The following is a 13,453-nucleotide window of genomic DNA, read 5'->3' as shown; positions in this document are numbered from 1 at the left end:
ATAGAGGCATTGCCAATACCACAGATACCTTTATTGTTCCTGGCACTCAAATTCCCAAACCCATCTTCCCACGGTCCCATCCTCTACTACCCCAAAACTCAAACTCCCAGCATTCCACGCGGGGGAAACTACAACTCCCAGAAAGCTCTGCGCTCAGACAGGCTCTAGACTCTAGAGAAGCCGATGAGTTTTCAAGGTTCGCGCGCTCGTTTGCTATTGGTTTTCAAGGAGGCGTGGCCACGGGAGGTCCGTGGCGGTGATTGGCCGGCAGTTCCTGCTGCTCAAGATCCCAGAGGAGGCGGCGGAGCCTGCGCAGTTCACGGTGCAGGGCGTCGTCCGTCACAGGACCGGTGAGGCTGAGGCGCGAGCTGCCCAAGGGCAGGATGAGGGGAGGGTGGGAGGAGAAGCTTTCGAAGATGTCCCCTATGAGACCGAAGAAGTCAGAGTTAAATTCTGAAAATGGGCGTGAGGCAGCAGTGTCGGGGATAGCCGAGACTGCGTCACGCCCGAAGAAAGGAAAAAAACCCCGGCAACTACTGGAGCAGGGTCCCCTCAAACGCGACGCTTGGGAGTCCCCAAGCATCATGGGAGCTGTAGTTCAGACTATGAAAGGCCACCGTTGCCTGGGAAACGGGCGATATAGTTGGGTTCTTGGGTCCATTAGGGAGGAAGGACTGGGAACTTCGTTGTACAGATTCCTTAGAGTGGAGGGGCCTGGAACTCGGCCTCCTAGGTGAGGAGGAAAGAGGGAAAGAGGGGGAAAGAGGCTGGGGACCTGAACCGCTGCGAAAAAAATAAGGAGCTGGGGGCTTGAACTCCTGTATCCTGGGGGAGAATACTGTATCCTGGGATCCAGCACTTAGATCCCGGAGCAGGAGAGGGTTAGGGGTCCAGAATCTTGGACCAGGAGGAAGGAGTTGGGGCTATGGATCCCTAGGTCCTGAGGACAGAAGAAAGCTGACAGCCCCAATGCCTCTGTCCCTATTTCTCCTCACCTGTGTCCACAGCGTCTCGCTCTGCAGGGGGAGGATCCCAGGCAGGTGGAGGCCCGCGGCCAGGACCCAGCTGGTAGTGGCTGAGCAGATGGTGGAGCTGAGCAGGGGTCAGCGTGGGGTGGTCAGTTCGTAGGCTGCTCCATGAAGCCTGGTGGGAAGATGAGGTGAAAAATCCACGATCATTATGGGGCAGCTGAGAAATCCTAAGTGGAAGGCCCTCCATAGAAGAGGGCATGGATGTAGTGGGTAGACAGTGATGTCTGTGCAATGTTTTCCAGGTACTGTGAGACATGGTTGTCACCAAAGTGATAGTGGGAAAGGGCATACTCTCAGCTTTAAAAAAGAAAAATGTGATTTGCTTTGGAATACGTGAGGAGGTAGGAGTAGGCAGGGGTGGAGAAGAAACAAAACTGACCATTAGTTTATGTTACTGTGTGCATAGGTGTTCATTATTCTACTGTGGCTACTTTTTGTAACTGTTTGAAAATTTCTGTACCTAACCTAGATCTAGGCAACAGAATCATCACTGTGGTTAAAACAAGAAACTCAACCCAGATTGCCTGGGTCCCAGGCTACTCATTACCTTCTCACAAACCCTGTGCCTCAGTTTCCTCACCTGTAAATCGGGGGAGAACAGGAACTACCTAACAGGGTTGTTAGGACGATTTAATATGGCAGGATTGTAAAGTACACAGAACTCTGGTGCTTATTAAATGCTCTGTAGAAGTTTGATAAATAAAAGTAAATAAATGAAGTCACCTAGCCTGCCTGATTCTCAGTTTCTTTGTCTGAACAAAATTGTCAATTAATAACCTACTTCACGAGGCTTAGTCAGCATTCAGTGAGAAAGGCTAAACACAGCATCTGGCGTGTAGTTTACGTTCAATGAATGTTTCAAACGTCACATTCCTTGGTCCCATACCAGACTTCCTGAATGAGCATGTCTGAGGGAGGGGACCCTGGAAACTATTATTAATAAGTCCAGCTGGGATTCAGATGCAGCCAAACTTGGACATTTATGTGGCTGGCTTCCTTCTAGCTGCTGATGCATCACCCATGGTGTCTGAACTGGGACTGGGGATAACATGGAGTCCAAGGGGAGATCCAAGGGTAAGCTGAATACAGATGGATGAGTGGGATTGGGGACTCAGAGGTCAGGGGTCAGGAGTCACCTTGAGCAGGGAGGTGCGAGGCACACAGAGCAGGTTCACAGCTATGGAGAGTTTCCGGAAGAACTCAGTGGCAATGTCACCCAGCCCGGCCCCCTGCAGCCAGTCCAAGACAAGGTCCAGGTTGGTTCGGATTTGGACAGCTCGGGACCATTGATAGAAAGGTCGGCCTTGACCTGTGGGGGAAGGGTGTGAGAAGAATGGGTGCACGGACTCTGCCCTCCTGCCTCCCAGACCTTTCCTATTCTTCAGCTTGGGATCTGGAGCTTCCTCTCCAGAGTCCCTAAAGATGAGGCCTGAGCCTCTGATGTGTCTTAACTGATGCAGGTCTCAGTGGCTCCTGTCTCTGCTTCCCGGACCCTTTCCAGACCAACCCTCACCTCGTTCCATCAGCGAGTTGAGAAGGGATGCATTGGAGAAGAAGAACAAGTAGCCGAAAGTCTGAGACACAAGGTCCGGGTGCAGCTCGCACTGGCTGGTCAGTTCCAGGGCAGCTTGAAACACGCCCAGGGTAGGTCTCAACCCTGGAGGCATGGCCCCCAGCTCGGCTCCAGGCCCCGGCAGCTCTGCCCCAGCTGTGAAAGGGTTACTATCCAGGAGAGCAGGCAGCGTTGAATACAGAGTCTGAGGAGACACAGAGATGCAAACAAGGGATCGGACTACAACTCCCTGGAAGCTTCAGGGTAGTGGAGCATGAAGGTACTGGGGAGCTCCACCAAAGGCTTCTGGGAATTGTAGTCCATTCTACCTTCAACATCCCAAAGGTCTCCATGAGCAAAATCCTACTTTCCAGATAGGTTCCTAGCATTCATCAAGCCTGGGATACCTCAAGTTTAAGAAGGGCTTTCCAGAAGTGTCTTGGGTATTTTAAGACCACCTCTGATGTAGTTCTCAACAGAGACAGCTCAAGGAGGACAAAGGACGTTGAAAAAAGAGGCTCCCTTCAATCAAAGAATTATTTATCCAGAATTCCCGAAGGAAAGGAAAAGAATGGAGAGTCAGGAAGTGGGAGTGGGGTGGCAGGTAGCCAGTGGAAAGTGAGATCAGGCCAAGGACAGGAAATGAGGTCAGAGCCAAAGAAGAAATAAAACCACACTTGGCAGGGATGTACAGGAAGTGAAGCCTAGGAGGAAAGGGCTTCACAAATCAAGGCTGCTCAAGGAACATAGAGACTACCTGTCCCAAAATATCCCCTTTCATTCTACAGATAAGGAATGAGGCCCACCATAAGACAGAAACCCTGAGAATTCCAAGAAGCAATATTAAGTTCAAGAGTGCGGGTGGTGGGACTTCCCTGGTGGCACAGTGGATAAGACTCCATGCTCCCAATGCAGGGGGCCCAGGTTCAATCCCTGGTCAGGGAACTAGATCCCACATGTGTGCTGCAACTAAGAGTTCACATGCCAAAACTAAGGAGCCCACCTGCCGCAACTAAGGCCCAGCACAACCAAATAAATAAATATTAAAAAAAAAAAGAGTGGTGGTGGGGGACTGGGGCAGGAAGCAGGCCCTACAGGATGGGCCCTCCAGGGAGAAAAAGGCTCGTGGCTCAGAAAAGGGAATGAATTCAAAGCTATAGGAAGTGAGGTCAGCAAACACAGAAAGTGAGGACTGAATAAAGAGGTTTAATTTAAATGACAGTGCCTAGTATTATTTGATCTATATCTATCTATCTATCTATCTAACTTATCAGTGACTTAAGACTGGACTTAGAAAACAGTAGCTTGAGAAAGTGGTAACAGTGATATAACCAGGCAGTGAAGTCAGCCTATGAGGAGGGGATAGTTGCAGAGACAGGAAGAGAAGTCAGGAAGGCAGGAAGTGATGTAAGCTCAAACAGGAACTGGTACCAGAACAGCAAAGTGCGAGGTGGGGGAGGGGCTGGGACATGGGAAGTGATGTCAGAAGCAGGAAATGTTGCTAGGTCAAATAAGAAGTGACACCAGATGTAGTTCATGTGATGTAGTTCAAACAGGAAGTGATGCTACACCAAACAGGAAGCAGGGATCAAGGCCAACCTTGGTGAGGTAGTAGACAGACTGCTGGAAGGTACACATGATGACCTCATCCAGGAGGGCCATAGCCTCGTCACACAATTCCAAGTCATTGCAGAGCTGTGGGTCTGAGGACAGGCATAGGAGTGAGAGGGAGAACCAGAGGCTGCCAGGCAGAAGCCCAGGTCCCCAGGTGCAGGGAACGGCAGGAGGCTTGGACAAGCATGGGCCTGGGTCAGAGCTCACCCTCCTGGTCGGCCTCCTTCTCCATCTCTAGCACCTTCTCCTGCACAAAGCTCAGCAGCTCCGTGGTGTTGGCCATCCATAGCATGAGTGGCCGCAACTCCACAGACACAGCCTCAGGGGTCAAGGGCACCTCAGGAACCCCCTCAGGGTGGCTGGGAAAAGGAGAAGGGACTTGGAATCCTTGCCCAATTCCCCCCCCCCAAATATGTCCAAGCCCCGAGATCTGGGTCTAACTGGGGTCAGAGTCCAACCCTCATTTCACAACTAGAAAAGTTGAGTCCCAAAGAAGCTTGCACTAAAACATGCAAGGAAATGTGAACATAGAACTGGCTGCGAATCCTGACCCCCACATCACTCTAGACCCTTCTCCCCAGAGTTTCTCTTACTTTTCTGGCTGACGGTCTCCAATTTCCTTAATCTTTTCCTGTGGAACAGTAAGATCAGAATTAAGGTGAGGTGGATGAGGAAGAGAGGCCTATGAGTTAATGCCCTGAGTTTTCCTTTTTGACAAGAGACTCTCCCCAATTTTCAAATGGACTCTGATCCTCAAGCTTCAGAATAGTCAATCCTCTTCTTACAGTTTAAAACACACACACCTATGATTAATGGTGGTCTGTCTCCCTTTAGGTCTACTTCTGCTCAAATGGAGTTTCCCCCTATTCAAAAACAACCTCCTAAACCTTTCTTCTAACTAGGCCCCAGCTCAATAGGATGGAACTTTCCCCGCCTCCCCCACCCCCAACTCTGAATGGCTTCTCCCTGGCAGTTCCATCTGCTGGTCCAGTGGGTTTGTTCTCACTCGCCTCCAAGAATGGTCTCGCCCACTACGGCTCCAACCTTCAGGGATCTCTTCCCCTACCCCATCTCCCAGGATGGTTTCTTCCAATATCCCCCGGCTGCAAAGATAGGTACTACTGTACTGTCTTCTCTTAAAGCACTGTGGATTAATCCACAGCTCCCAGCATCCCTTGGGGCCCCTTGCTTAATAGCCCAAGCCCCCTCCTGAGGTATCCTGGGAGATGTAGTTTTGTCCTGCCCAACTACGGAACTAAGGTTGGAGGTGGCTAGAGGAGGCTCGGGAAAGGAGTTGGGGCGCAGATGGGACTGGACGCAGGTTGGCAGTGCTCACCCAGACAGCCTCCTTGATGAGACGGGCCAGGCGGCCCAGCAGGCGCGGCAGGTGGCCCAGCTCCAGCTCCCGAGCTGAGTGCTGCACACACAGCGCCAGCAGCGTGGCGGGCCCCAGGGGCGGCAGGTCCCCGGCACCGGCGGCCGCGGCACGCACGATCTCACCCAGCAGCGCCTCTTCCTCGCGCGGCCGAAAGCGCAGCACGGGCTCGCGGCCGTCCAGGTAGGCCGCTAGTGCCTCACCACGCTCCTGCAGGCCACGGCCACACAGGCGGCAAGAGAAAGCCCAGCCGGGGCCCGGCGGTGTGGCCCCGGGGCGTGCGGGCAGCCACGGAGGCCTCGCCGGCCCCGCGCCCCCAGCGCGGGGGTCCTTGTACATGAACAGGAAGTGCTCACCGAGCCCCAGCAGGTCGCCCGGATGCAGCTCAGTCTCCCGCAGCAGGAGGCACCCATTGTGCGTGACCGGGGCTCCCCGTGATGGGCGCACCATCGCCGGGGGCTCAGGACCTGCGCGCACTGTGCAGTGACGCGGCAGGATGTCCGGGGCGTTGAGAAAGGTGTCTACATACGGGGCTGGGGACCCGCCGCGGGCCGAGGAGTTCCCACCCCGGCCGAACACGTGCTGCTCCCGAGTCATCACATACACCACGAAGTCCTGGAGGCAAAGTGAAGATGCAATAAAGGACATCACTCCACGAGGACTGGATGCTTCTGAGGAAATCCCTTACCCACAGTTGACCAGATCCCTTGAATGAGCACTTCCAAGGAGATCTCCTGGGATCCCAAAGGACTCACCAATTACCTCCGACCTCCCATGAGTGGACTCTTCAAAGGCACTTCCTATGGTGAACTGTCCTATAACATCCATCCTGAAGACTGGATACGAGGAAACCCCTTTCTTGACATGGGCTCTACCATTTCCCTCCCTCAAAGAATGGATGCTTCCCGGGAGATCTTTTTCCAATGGATTCTCCCATCTTCTCACCTCCTCTGAATGGACTCCTTCAAGCCAATCCCTTCCTACAGTGGATTCTCCCATAACATCCAGCCCAAAGAATGGGTGCTTCCAAGGACACCACATCTCCATTACTAAAATGGACTGTCCCACTACCCTCACCCTCTAAGAATGGACCTTCCCAAGGAAACCTTCTTTCTCCTAGGAACTCTCCCATTTCCCTACCCTAGTCCCCACTTGCCCATCATTCCACCCCTGTGATGGAGGCTTTCAAAGACATTTCCCCTTCCAATAATAGTTTCTCTCAATATTCCCAAAGCAAGGATACCTTTAAAGAGACTTCCCCTTTGAACAAAGGTTTCTTCCATTATCTCTACCCCATGAATGTACACTTCCAAGGAGACCCACTTTCTGTAATGGACTCTCATTTTTTCCCACCCCATGAATTTACTTCCAAGGAGCCGTAATTCTACAACGGACTCACCTATTCCCCCCACTCCCAGGATGGAGGATTCCAAAGACACTCTCCCTCCCATCAACGGATGCTCTCAATATTCCCATCCCCAAAAAGGACGTCTCCAAGGAGATCTCCATACAGTTGCACTTCTAGTAACCCCATCTTATAAATAGATGTTTTCAAGGAGACCCTCTTCTTATAATGGAGTGTCCCATTTCATCCACCAGATGAAGAGGTGCATTCCAGAAGACCCCTTCCTAAAAATGACTCTCTCATCTGCATCCTATAAAAATGGAAGCACTCTGTCTGACCCCCTTCCTAAAGTAGACACTTCTGTTCCCCATTCATGTCTGAGAAAACAGTCATCCTGATATCCATAAATCCCCTCCCTACACTGAACTCTCTCCCACTACCTCCACCCCATGAATGCACATTTCTAAATTTCCTTACTACAATGTATTGGTTCATTTGCCTCTTGAGAAATATGGATCTTTCCATATTTCTGATCACCTTCTGAAGGTAGAATCTCCTATTTTTCATCCCTGTCTGGAGGAATGGAATGATCCTGACTACCCGAACCCCCTTTTTACAATGGGCTCCCCTGTTCCTTAACCCAAGAAGGGATTCTTCCACTGCACCTCACATGAACTCTCACATTACAGACACCCACGAATAGATGAATGCAAAGAAATTCCTCTCTACAAGAGATTCAACAATTACTCCTGTTCCCAAGGAACGGACACTTCCAATGAAGCCTCTTACAAAGAAATTTCTCATGAATCCCATCTGAAAGAATGGATGTTTCCAATGTTTCCCTCTCTTCCCATAACGTACTTTCTTATATTCCCAGAATAGATCCTTCCAATTTGACCACCTTTCCTAAATAGAGCCTCCTATTCACCAACCTTGTCTGGAGGAATGGGCTGTTATAATATATACAAACCCCTTCCTACAATGAACTTTCCCTGTCCTGTTGCCCCAGCAAGGAAGAATGAATTCCTCCAATGCAAGTTCTTTGAATAGTTTTAACCTCTCACCCATATACACAGCCAAGTGACCTAACCCAGATGGATCCCTCTCTGAGAGTAAAAACGGAACTGTTCAGTAAACTCCACCACCTTCCAGAGTGGGCTTTCCCATTGATTCCAGTTGTACCTGTTGAGCTTGGCTGTACCACTGTTACCCAAAGGTGGACAAAACCATAAGAATGATTCTCCTAATTATCATACACACACACACACACACACACACACACACACACACATGAATATTTCCAATAATACATTACACTTCTTTAATGAAATAACTTACCACTGGCCCCCAACCACTAATCCTTTCTTTCTCTAGTTCCCCAACACTCAAACAAGTTCTCCTATTGCCACTCATATATGTAAAATAAAAGTATCACTACCACCTGTCCCCATCAACAATGTTCACAATCGTTCCAAAGTAAACCATCAACTTAAAAAAATGATTTAGAGACTTCCCTGGTGGTCCAGTGGTAAAGAATTCGCCTTCCAATGCAGGGGACTCGGGTTCGATCCCTGGTCGGGGAACTAAGACCCCACATGCTGCGGGGCAACTAAGCCCACGTGCTGCAAAGTACGGAGTCCGCGCGACACAACTAGAGAGAAACCCTTGCACCACAACGAAGAGTCCGCTCCCGCAACAAGAGATCCCGCATGCCGCAACTAAGACCCAAGACCGCCAAAAATAAAAATTAATTAAATATTCTTTAAAAAATGATTCAATCCACTCCTCCTAAGACAACATAGGCTTACCCCGAACAAGATTCCAGGCATCAATCAAATTATCTCCCTCCCCAGAAGATACTCTTCCATTACTCTCCCTCAAGAAAGAGAGGCCTCCAAGAAGATCTTTCTAAAATAGGCTCTCCCAGGAGTTACGGCTGGGCATGGACTAGTGGTTAGAATTCCGGGCTTTCACTGCTGTGGCCCGGGTTCAATCCCTCGTCGGGGAACTGAGATCCCGCAAGTCGCACAGCGCGGGAAAATAAAATAAAATATAAAATAAAGTGGGCTCTCCCATTCTCCCTGGAGGAAGACACTGCTTTCTCCCAACTTTGAAAGAAATGAATCATCGCCTACTTGCCCCTCCAGTGAAATCCTTCTCCGACATCTATCTCCACCTCTCCCATTCTCTTCTCTGATATTATCCCCTACTCTGGAACCTGGCTGGGACCATATCTTCCAACATACCTGAGACTAACGCGACCCACGGGATTCTGGGAGTTGTAGTTTTGCCGCCCATTCAACCGAAGGGTGGGGCATAGGTCTCTCTCGTTAGGACAGGTTGCGCTTACCTGGGCGTCCTGGTAGCCCTGCAGCAGCAGGAAGTAGGGGCGGTTGCTGGGGGCCTGGATGAGGCACTGGGTCAATTGATCGAAGTCGCCGGGGTCTACAGGTCCGATTTGGGCATCGGCTGCCCCTGGGGCCATGCTAAGTGCCTGCTGCCTGCGCTCCTGCTGCCGCCGCCTCCGACCCTGCAGACTGAGCTCCGATACGCTGCGCCGCAAGGACAGGTTTTCCGAGCGCTCCTTGCCCCCGGACCCAGCCGAGGGCCCTGACCCCGACCCCGGGCCAGGACTGGCCAGCGCCGCCCCACCTGACGCCGCGCGGGAGCGGTTCTTCTGTGGCCGCCACGAGGGGGCGCCCGTGCCTGCCGAGAGAGATGGAGAAAGATGAGACAGAGACTGGAAAGAGCTAGAGATTCTAAAGAGACAATTGGCTGCAAAGAGGTGAGGCTGCTTCCCACATTTAGGTTTTTGCATATGCTGTTCCCTGTGCCTGGAACATACTTCCTGCTTGACTCCTACCCATCTTGTAATTTCAGCTCATAAATTCATTCATTCTGGGCTTCCCTGGTGGCGCAGTAGTTGAGAGTCCGCCTGCCAATGCAGGGGACACGGGTTCGAGCCCTGGTCTGGGAAGATCCCACATGCCACGGAGCAACTAGGCCCGTGAGCCACAACTACTGAGCCTGCGCGTCTGGAGCCTGTGCTCCGCAACAAGAGAGGCCACGATAGTGAGAGGCCCGTGCACCGCGATGAAGAGTGGCCTCCGCTTGCCACAACTAGAGAAAGCCCTCGTACATAAACGAAGACCCAACACAGCCCAAAATAAATTAATTAATTAATTTTTTAAAAATTCATTCATTCTTTCAGTTAATATTTTTTGAGCCCCTACTATGTGCCAGGCACTGTTCTAGGCACTAGAACTGTTCACGAAGAACCGAGAAGATACTGCCCCAAGGAAAGCAGAAACCACCTCCTCTTGAACACCCTTCCCTGACATTCCAAGTCGAAGCAGAGAAGGGCACCACTGGCACTCCGAACTTTGTCACACACAGCCCTGGCATCTAGTAGGTGCCCAGTGGAAATGAGCTGAATGAGTGAACTGATGTTTTTCTCACTGGGCTGTGAAATCTAGAAGGTCGGGAACTTGTCAATGTCCCCACTGTATTCCCCCAGGGCCCTAAATAATGTGTGGCCCACAGAAGGTGTTCAGTGAATGCTTTTTGGAAAAAAAAAAAAAAAGGAAAAGAAAAAAAGACAATGATGGTTATAATTGCATTCTTTATTTAGCAACTACTATGTGCCAAACCCTGTGCTAAACCCCTTTATATGCATTATATCATTGAATCTTCGCCTAGGATTTTGCTGGGTTTAACCGGCGAAGAAAGTTTAACCGGCCCATGAGTGTAACTGCTACACCACTCTATCTCTCAAAGGGAGACTCGGGAACAGAAAAGCTGTGAGAAGGCTCCCTGAGCAGACACTATCTTTGTGAGCCCAGCCCCACCCCTGCCAGACTGTGCCCCCTCCTTTGTTATTTCATCACAGGTGCACCTCCTGTTCCAGGCCGGGCCTTCTCAAATACTAGGCCCCCAAGTAGCCTGGTCGTTGGCCAATACAAATACCGCTTCATTTCCGGTGCACCACCCTCAGGCCCCCACTCAGGCTTTGCAGTCAACCCAGCCTAAGGTCACCTGGTCCAAGGCCCACCCTTCTGAAGCTCCGCCCTTTCTTAGGCCCTGATCTAATAGCCTATTTCTTCACCTTCCAAGCGCGTCCCCCTTCTAGCTTCCATTCACATAGGCCATGCCCCTCACGAGCCAATTCAGCCTACTACTGAGAGGCCATCTGCCATCAGGACCACTCATCTGCCCCGCGCAATATCTCTGCCTTCCTATTACTCCATTCCGAGGCCCCGCCCCAGCATCGCAGGCCCCGCCCATCAACTCTGCACCTATCCCAAGAGCAAAGTCCTCGGGCCTAGGCCATCTGGCTGACCTAGGTCCTGCCCCACCTCCGCCTTCCCCTAGACCCAGTGCTATAGATCCCGCGCAGTCCCCGTCCCGCGGACCCCTCCCCCGGCGCCCGCCATCCTGTCCCAACAGTCCCTCAGGCCCCGCCCACACTGGCTCCGTCCCAAGTCCCACCCATCCCTCCGCAGGCCCCGCCCCCAGAATCCGGCTTCCCCACTCCACCCACCCCCAGCTCACCGTCGCCGTCTGCCGCTCCGAAGGCCTCCTGCTCCAGGCGGCGCGCCTCCTCGCGGCCGCGCAGCTCGAAACGCCGCGCCCAGCCGGGCCGCGCCCGCCAAAGCTCCTGCACCAGCAGTGGGCGCTCCGAGTCGCCCAGAACTCGCAGGTGCTCCGCCCGCCACTCGCCGCTGCCAATGGTGCCCGCCGCGGGCCGGCCCAGCGCGTCGCACAGCGCGAAGGCGTCCACGCAGCTGCTCTCGCCGGGGCCGCTGCCGGGGCTGCCGGCCAGACCGTAGCGCTCCAGCGCCTCGGCCACCAGCTCGCGCGCCGTGGAGCGCGCCGTGGCCAGCACGCTCTTGTAGTTGGCGCCCGAAGCCAACCCGGCGCCGAAGATCTTGAGGACCCCCGGGGGCGCCGTGGCGCGGGCGGCCAGTGGCGGCTCGGGGGCCACGCCCGCCGCCAGCTCCGGCAGCTTCTTCTCGCTGGCCCAGCGCTGCGCGGCCCCCGGAGTCCCGGGGGCTCCCGCGCCACCGGACCCCGTGGTCCCCGAGCCCCGAAAGAGCTGAGAGATGCGCTTGGCGCGGCTCCCTGAGGCTCCCCCGGCCGCCTTGACCGCGCCCACTCGCCGCAGCTCCACGTGCGGCGGCGGCGGGGGCAGTGGCTCGCTGCTGCGGCTCCCCGTGTCCGAAGACGAAGACCTGGGAGCCCACCGGCGAGCAGAGACACGGGAGAGAGAACCAGAAAGACATGCAGAGACGGGGGTAGGGGTTAGAGAAAGAGAGCGGTGGGCAGAGACCAGAGTGGGGGGGGCGGGGAGGAACAGAGACCCAGAAAGGGAGAGAAAGACACCCAGAGATAGTGGGGGACAAACACCCCCAGAAGGACGAGAGACGCGAGGTGTATAGAGATGGGGGGTGGCGTGGGCAGAGGCCAGAGGCAAAGAGAGAGCGAAGGAGAGAAAATAAATAAATAAAGGCGAGTCCCACAGAAGGAAATTCCAAGAGGTGAGCAGGGAGAGGAGGAAGGTGAACCAAACCGCTACTCCTACTGTGTCCCTATCCCCGTGTCCACTGGCCTAAGCCCATCTCCAGGCCCAGCACTTCCCTCACCGGACCCTATATCACTGGGGCCCACTGTCCCCTACCGCCTGCCATCTCACTTGCCCATTCAGGACAGGAACTGGAGCCAACTCTTTCCAGTTCCCTGGCATTACCCAGTGCAGGGACTGGGTCATAAACAGGGACAGATGGGAGGCAGGTGGGGCAGGGGCAGGAGCCGTGAGGAGGTGGGCACTCACTTGACAGAGACAGCGCTGGGCCAGCGTCGACCCAGCTTGGCCAGTTGCTTCCTGGGAGAATTGATCCACAGGCCCACCGGGAGATGGAGCTTCCCAAAGCGGGGGCTTCCGCCCTCCTTCCGCTCACCAGATAGCATGGCCCTAAGGGAGGGTGGATAAAATCCCGGCTCTTGAGGCCTTGAGAGGTAGGGATGGGGTGAAGGGGGACCTGGACTCCTGAGTCAGAGGGAGGAGGGGTCTGGGACCCAGAATCTGGGCGGAGGAGGGGATGGGAGCCCGGATTGCTGGTTGCTGGGATAGGGGGTGGCTGGGGACTGACTCCTGGGTCTGAGGGAGGAGGGTGCTGGACTCCTGGGTCCCCAGCTCTTACCCTGCTTCGGGTCCCGGCAGCACCCGGGGGCCCTGGCTCCGCTTGCCCTGGTTGGTTCCTGACCCCGCTGCTCCTGTTCAGCCTTTGCCTCTGCCCCAGCTCCCAGCACTGGGTGGGGGACAGGAAAAGGCAAGAGGAAACCGGCAGGAAGAGCGGGGAGGGGGCGTCCTGTGAGGGGACCGGGCCTGGGGGAGGAGACCTGGGGAAGGCTGGCCCGGCCCCACTCCTTGATTCTGGAATTACATCGCAGCCAGTTGGCCCCTTCCAGGACCCACAGAACCAGGTTCCCAGCCCCTCCTCCCTCAGACAGAAGACCATCCCCAGGCTTCCCTAGGG

The 13,453-nt window shown here is 53.9% G+C and overlaps 1 protein-coding gene across 1 annotated transcript; it reads right to left on the bottom strand.

Moving 5' to 3' along the window:
- Positions 1 to 9: 9 nt before the first annotated feature.
- Positions 10 to 13,432, bottom strand: RASIP1 (Ras interacting protein 1). The gene is made up of 12 exons (XM_060131807.1): positions 13,118 to 13,432; positions 12,748 to 12,888; positions 11,469 to 12,148; positions 9,268 to 9,623; positions 5,534 to 6,187; positions 4,791 to 4,828; positions 4,405 to 4,556; positions 4,183 to 4,286; positions 2,545 to 2,788; positions 2,168 to 2,340; positions 996 to 1,143; positions 10 to 423 (listed from the first exon to the last, which is right to left on the bottom strand). Exons 2-12 carry the CDS (start codon positions 12,882 to 12,884, stop codon positions 224 to 226), a joined length of 2,886 nt encoding a protein of 961 aa, XP_059987790.1. The 5' UTR covers positions 12,885 to 12,888; positions 13,118 to 13,432; the 3' UTR covers positions 10 to 223.
- Positions 13,433 to 13,453: the final 21 nt, after the last annotated feature.

Source organism: Lagenorhynchus albirostris, chromosome 19 (genome assembly GCF_949774975.1).
Source record: "Lagenorhynchus albirostris chromosome 19, mLagAlb1.1, whole genome shotgun sequence".
Lineage (NCBI taxonomy): Eukaryota > Metazoa > Chordata > Mammalia > Artiodactyla > Delphinidae > Lagenorhynchus > Lagenorhynchus albirostris.
Note: the sequence above shows the minus strand (reverse complement) of the source record. Positions and strands in the feature narration are given on the sequence as shown.

Bases quoted from the DNA above. Each gene is read 5' to 3' on its own strand.
- RASIP1 (XM_060131807.1), bottom strand. From the start codon at position 12,884: ATGCTATCTGGTGAGCGGAAGGAGGGCGGAAGCCCCCGCTTTGGGAAG. The intron at 9,624-11,468 runs GTGAGCTGGGGG...CTCTCTCGGCAG, and splicing joins CGGAGCGGCAGACGGCGACG to GCACGGGCGCCCCCTCGTGG. The intron at 4,557-4,790 runs GTAAGAGAAACT...TCCTTTTCCCAG, and splicing joins GGAGACCGTCAGCCAGAAAA to CCACCCTGAGGGGGTTCCTG.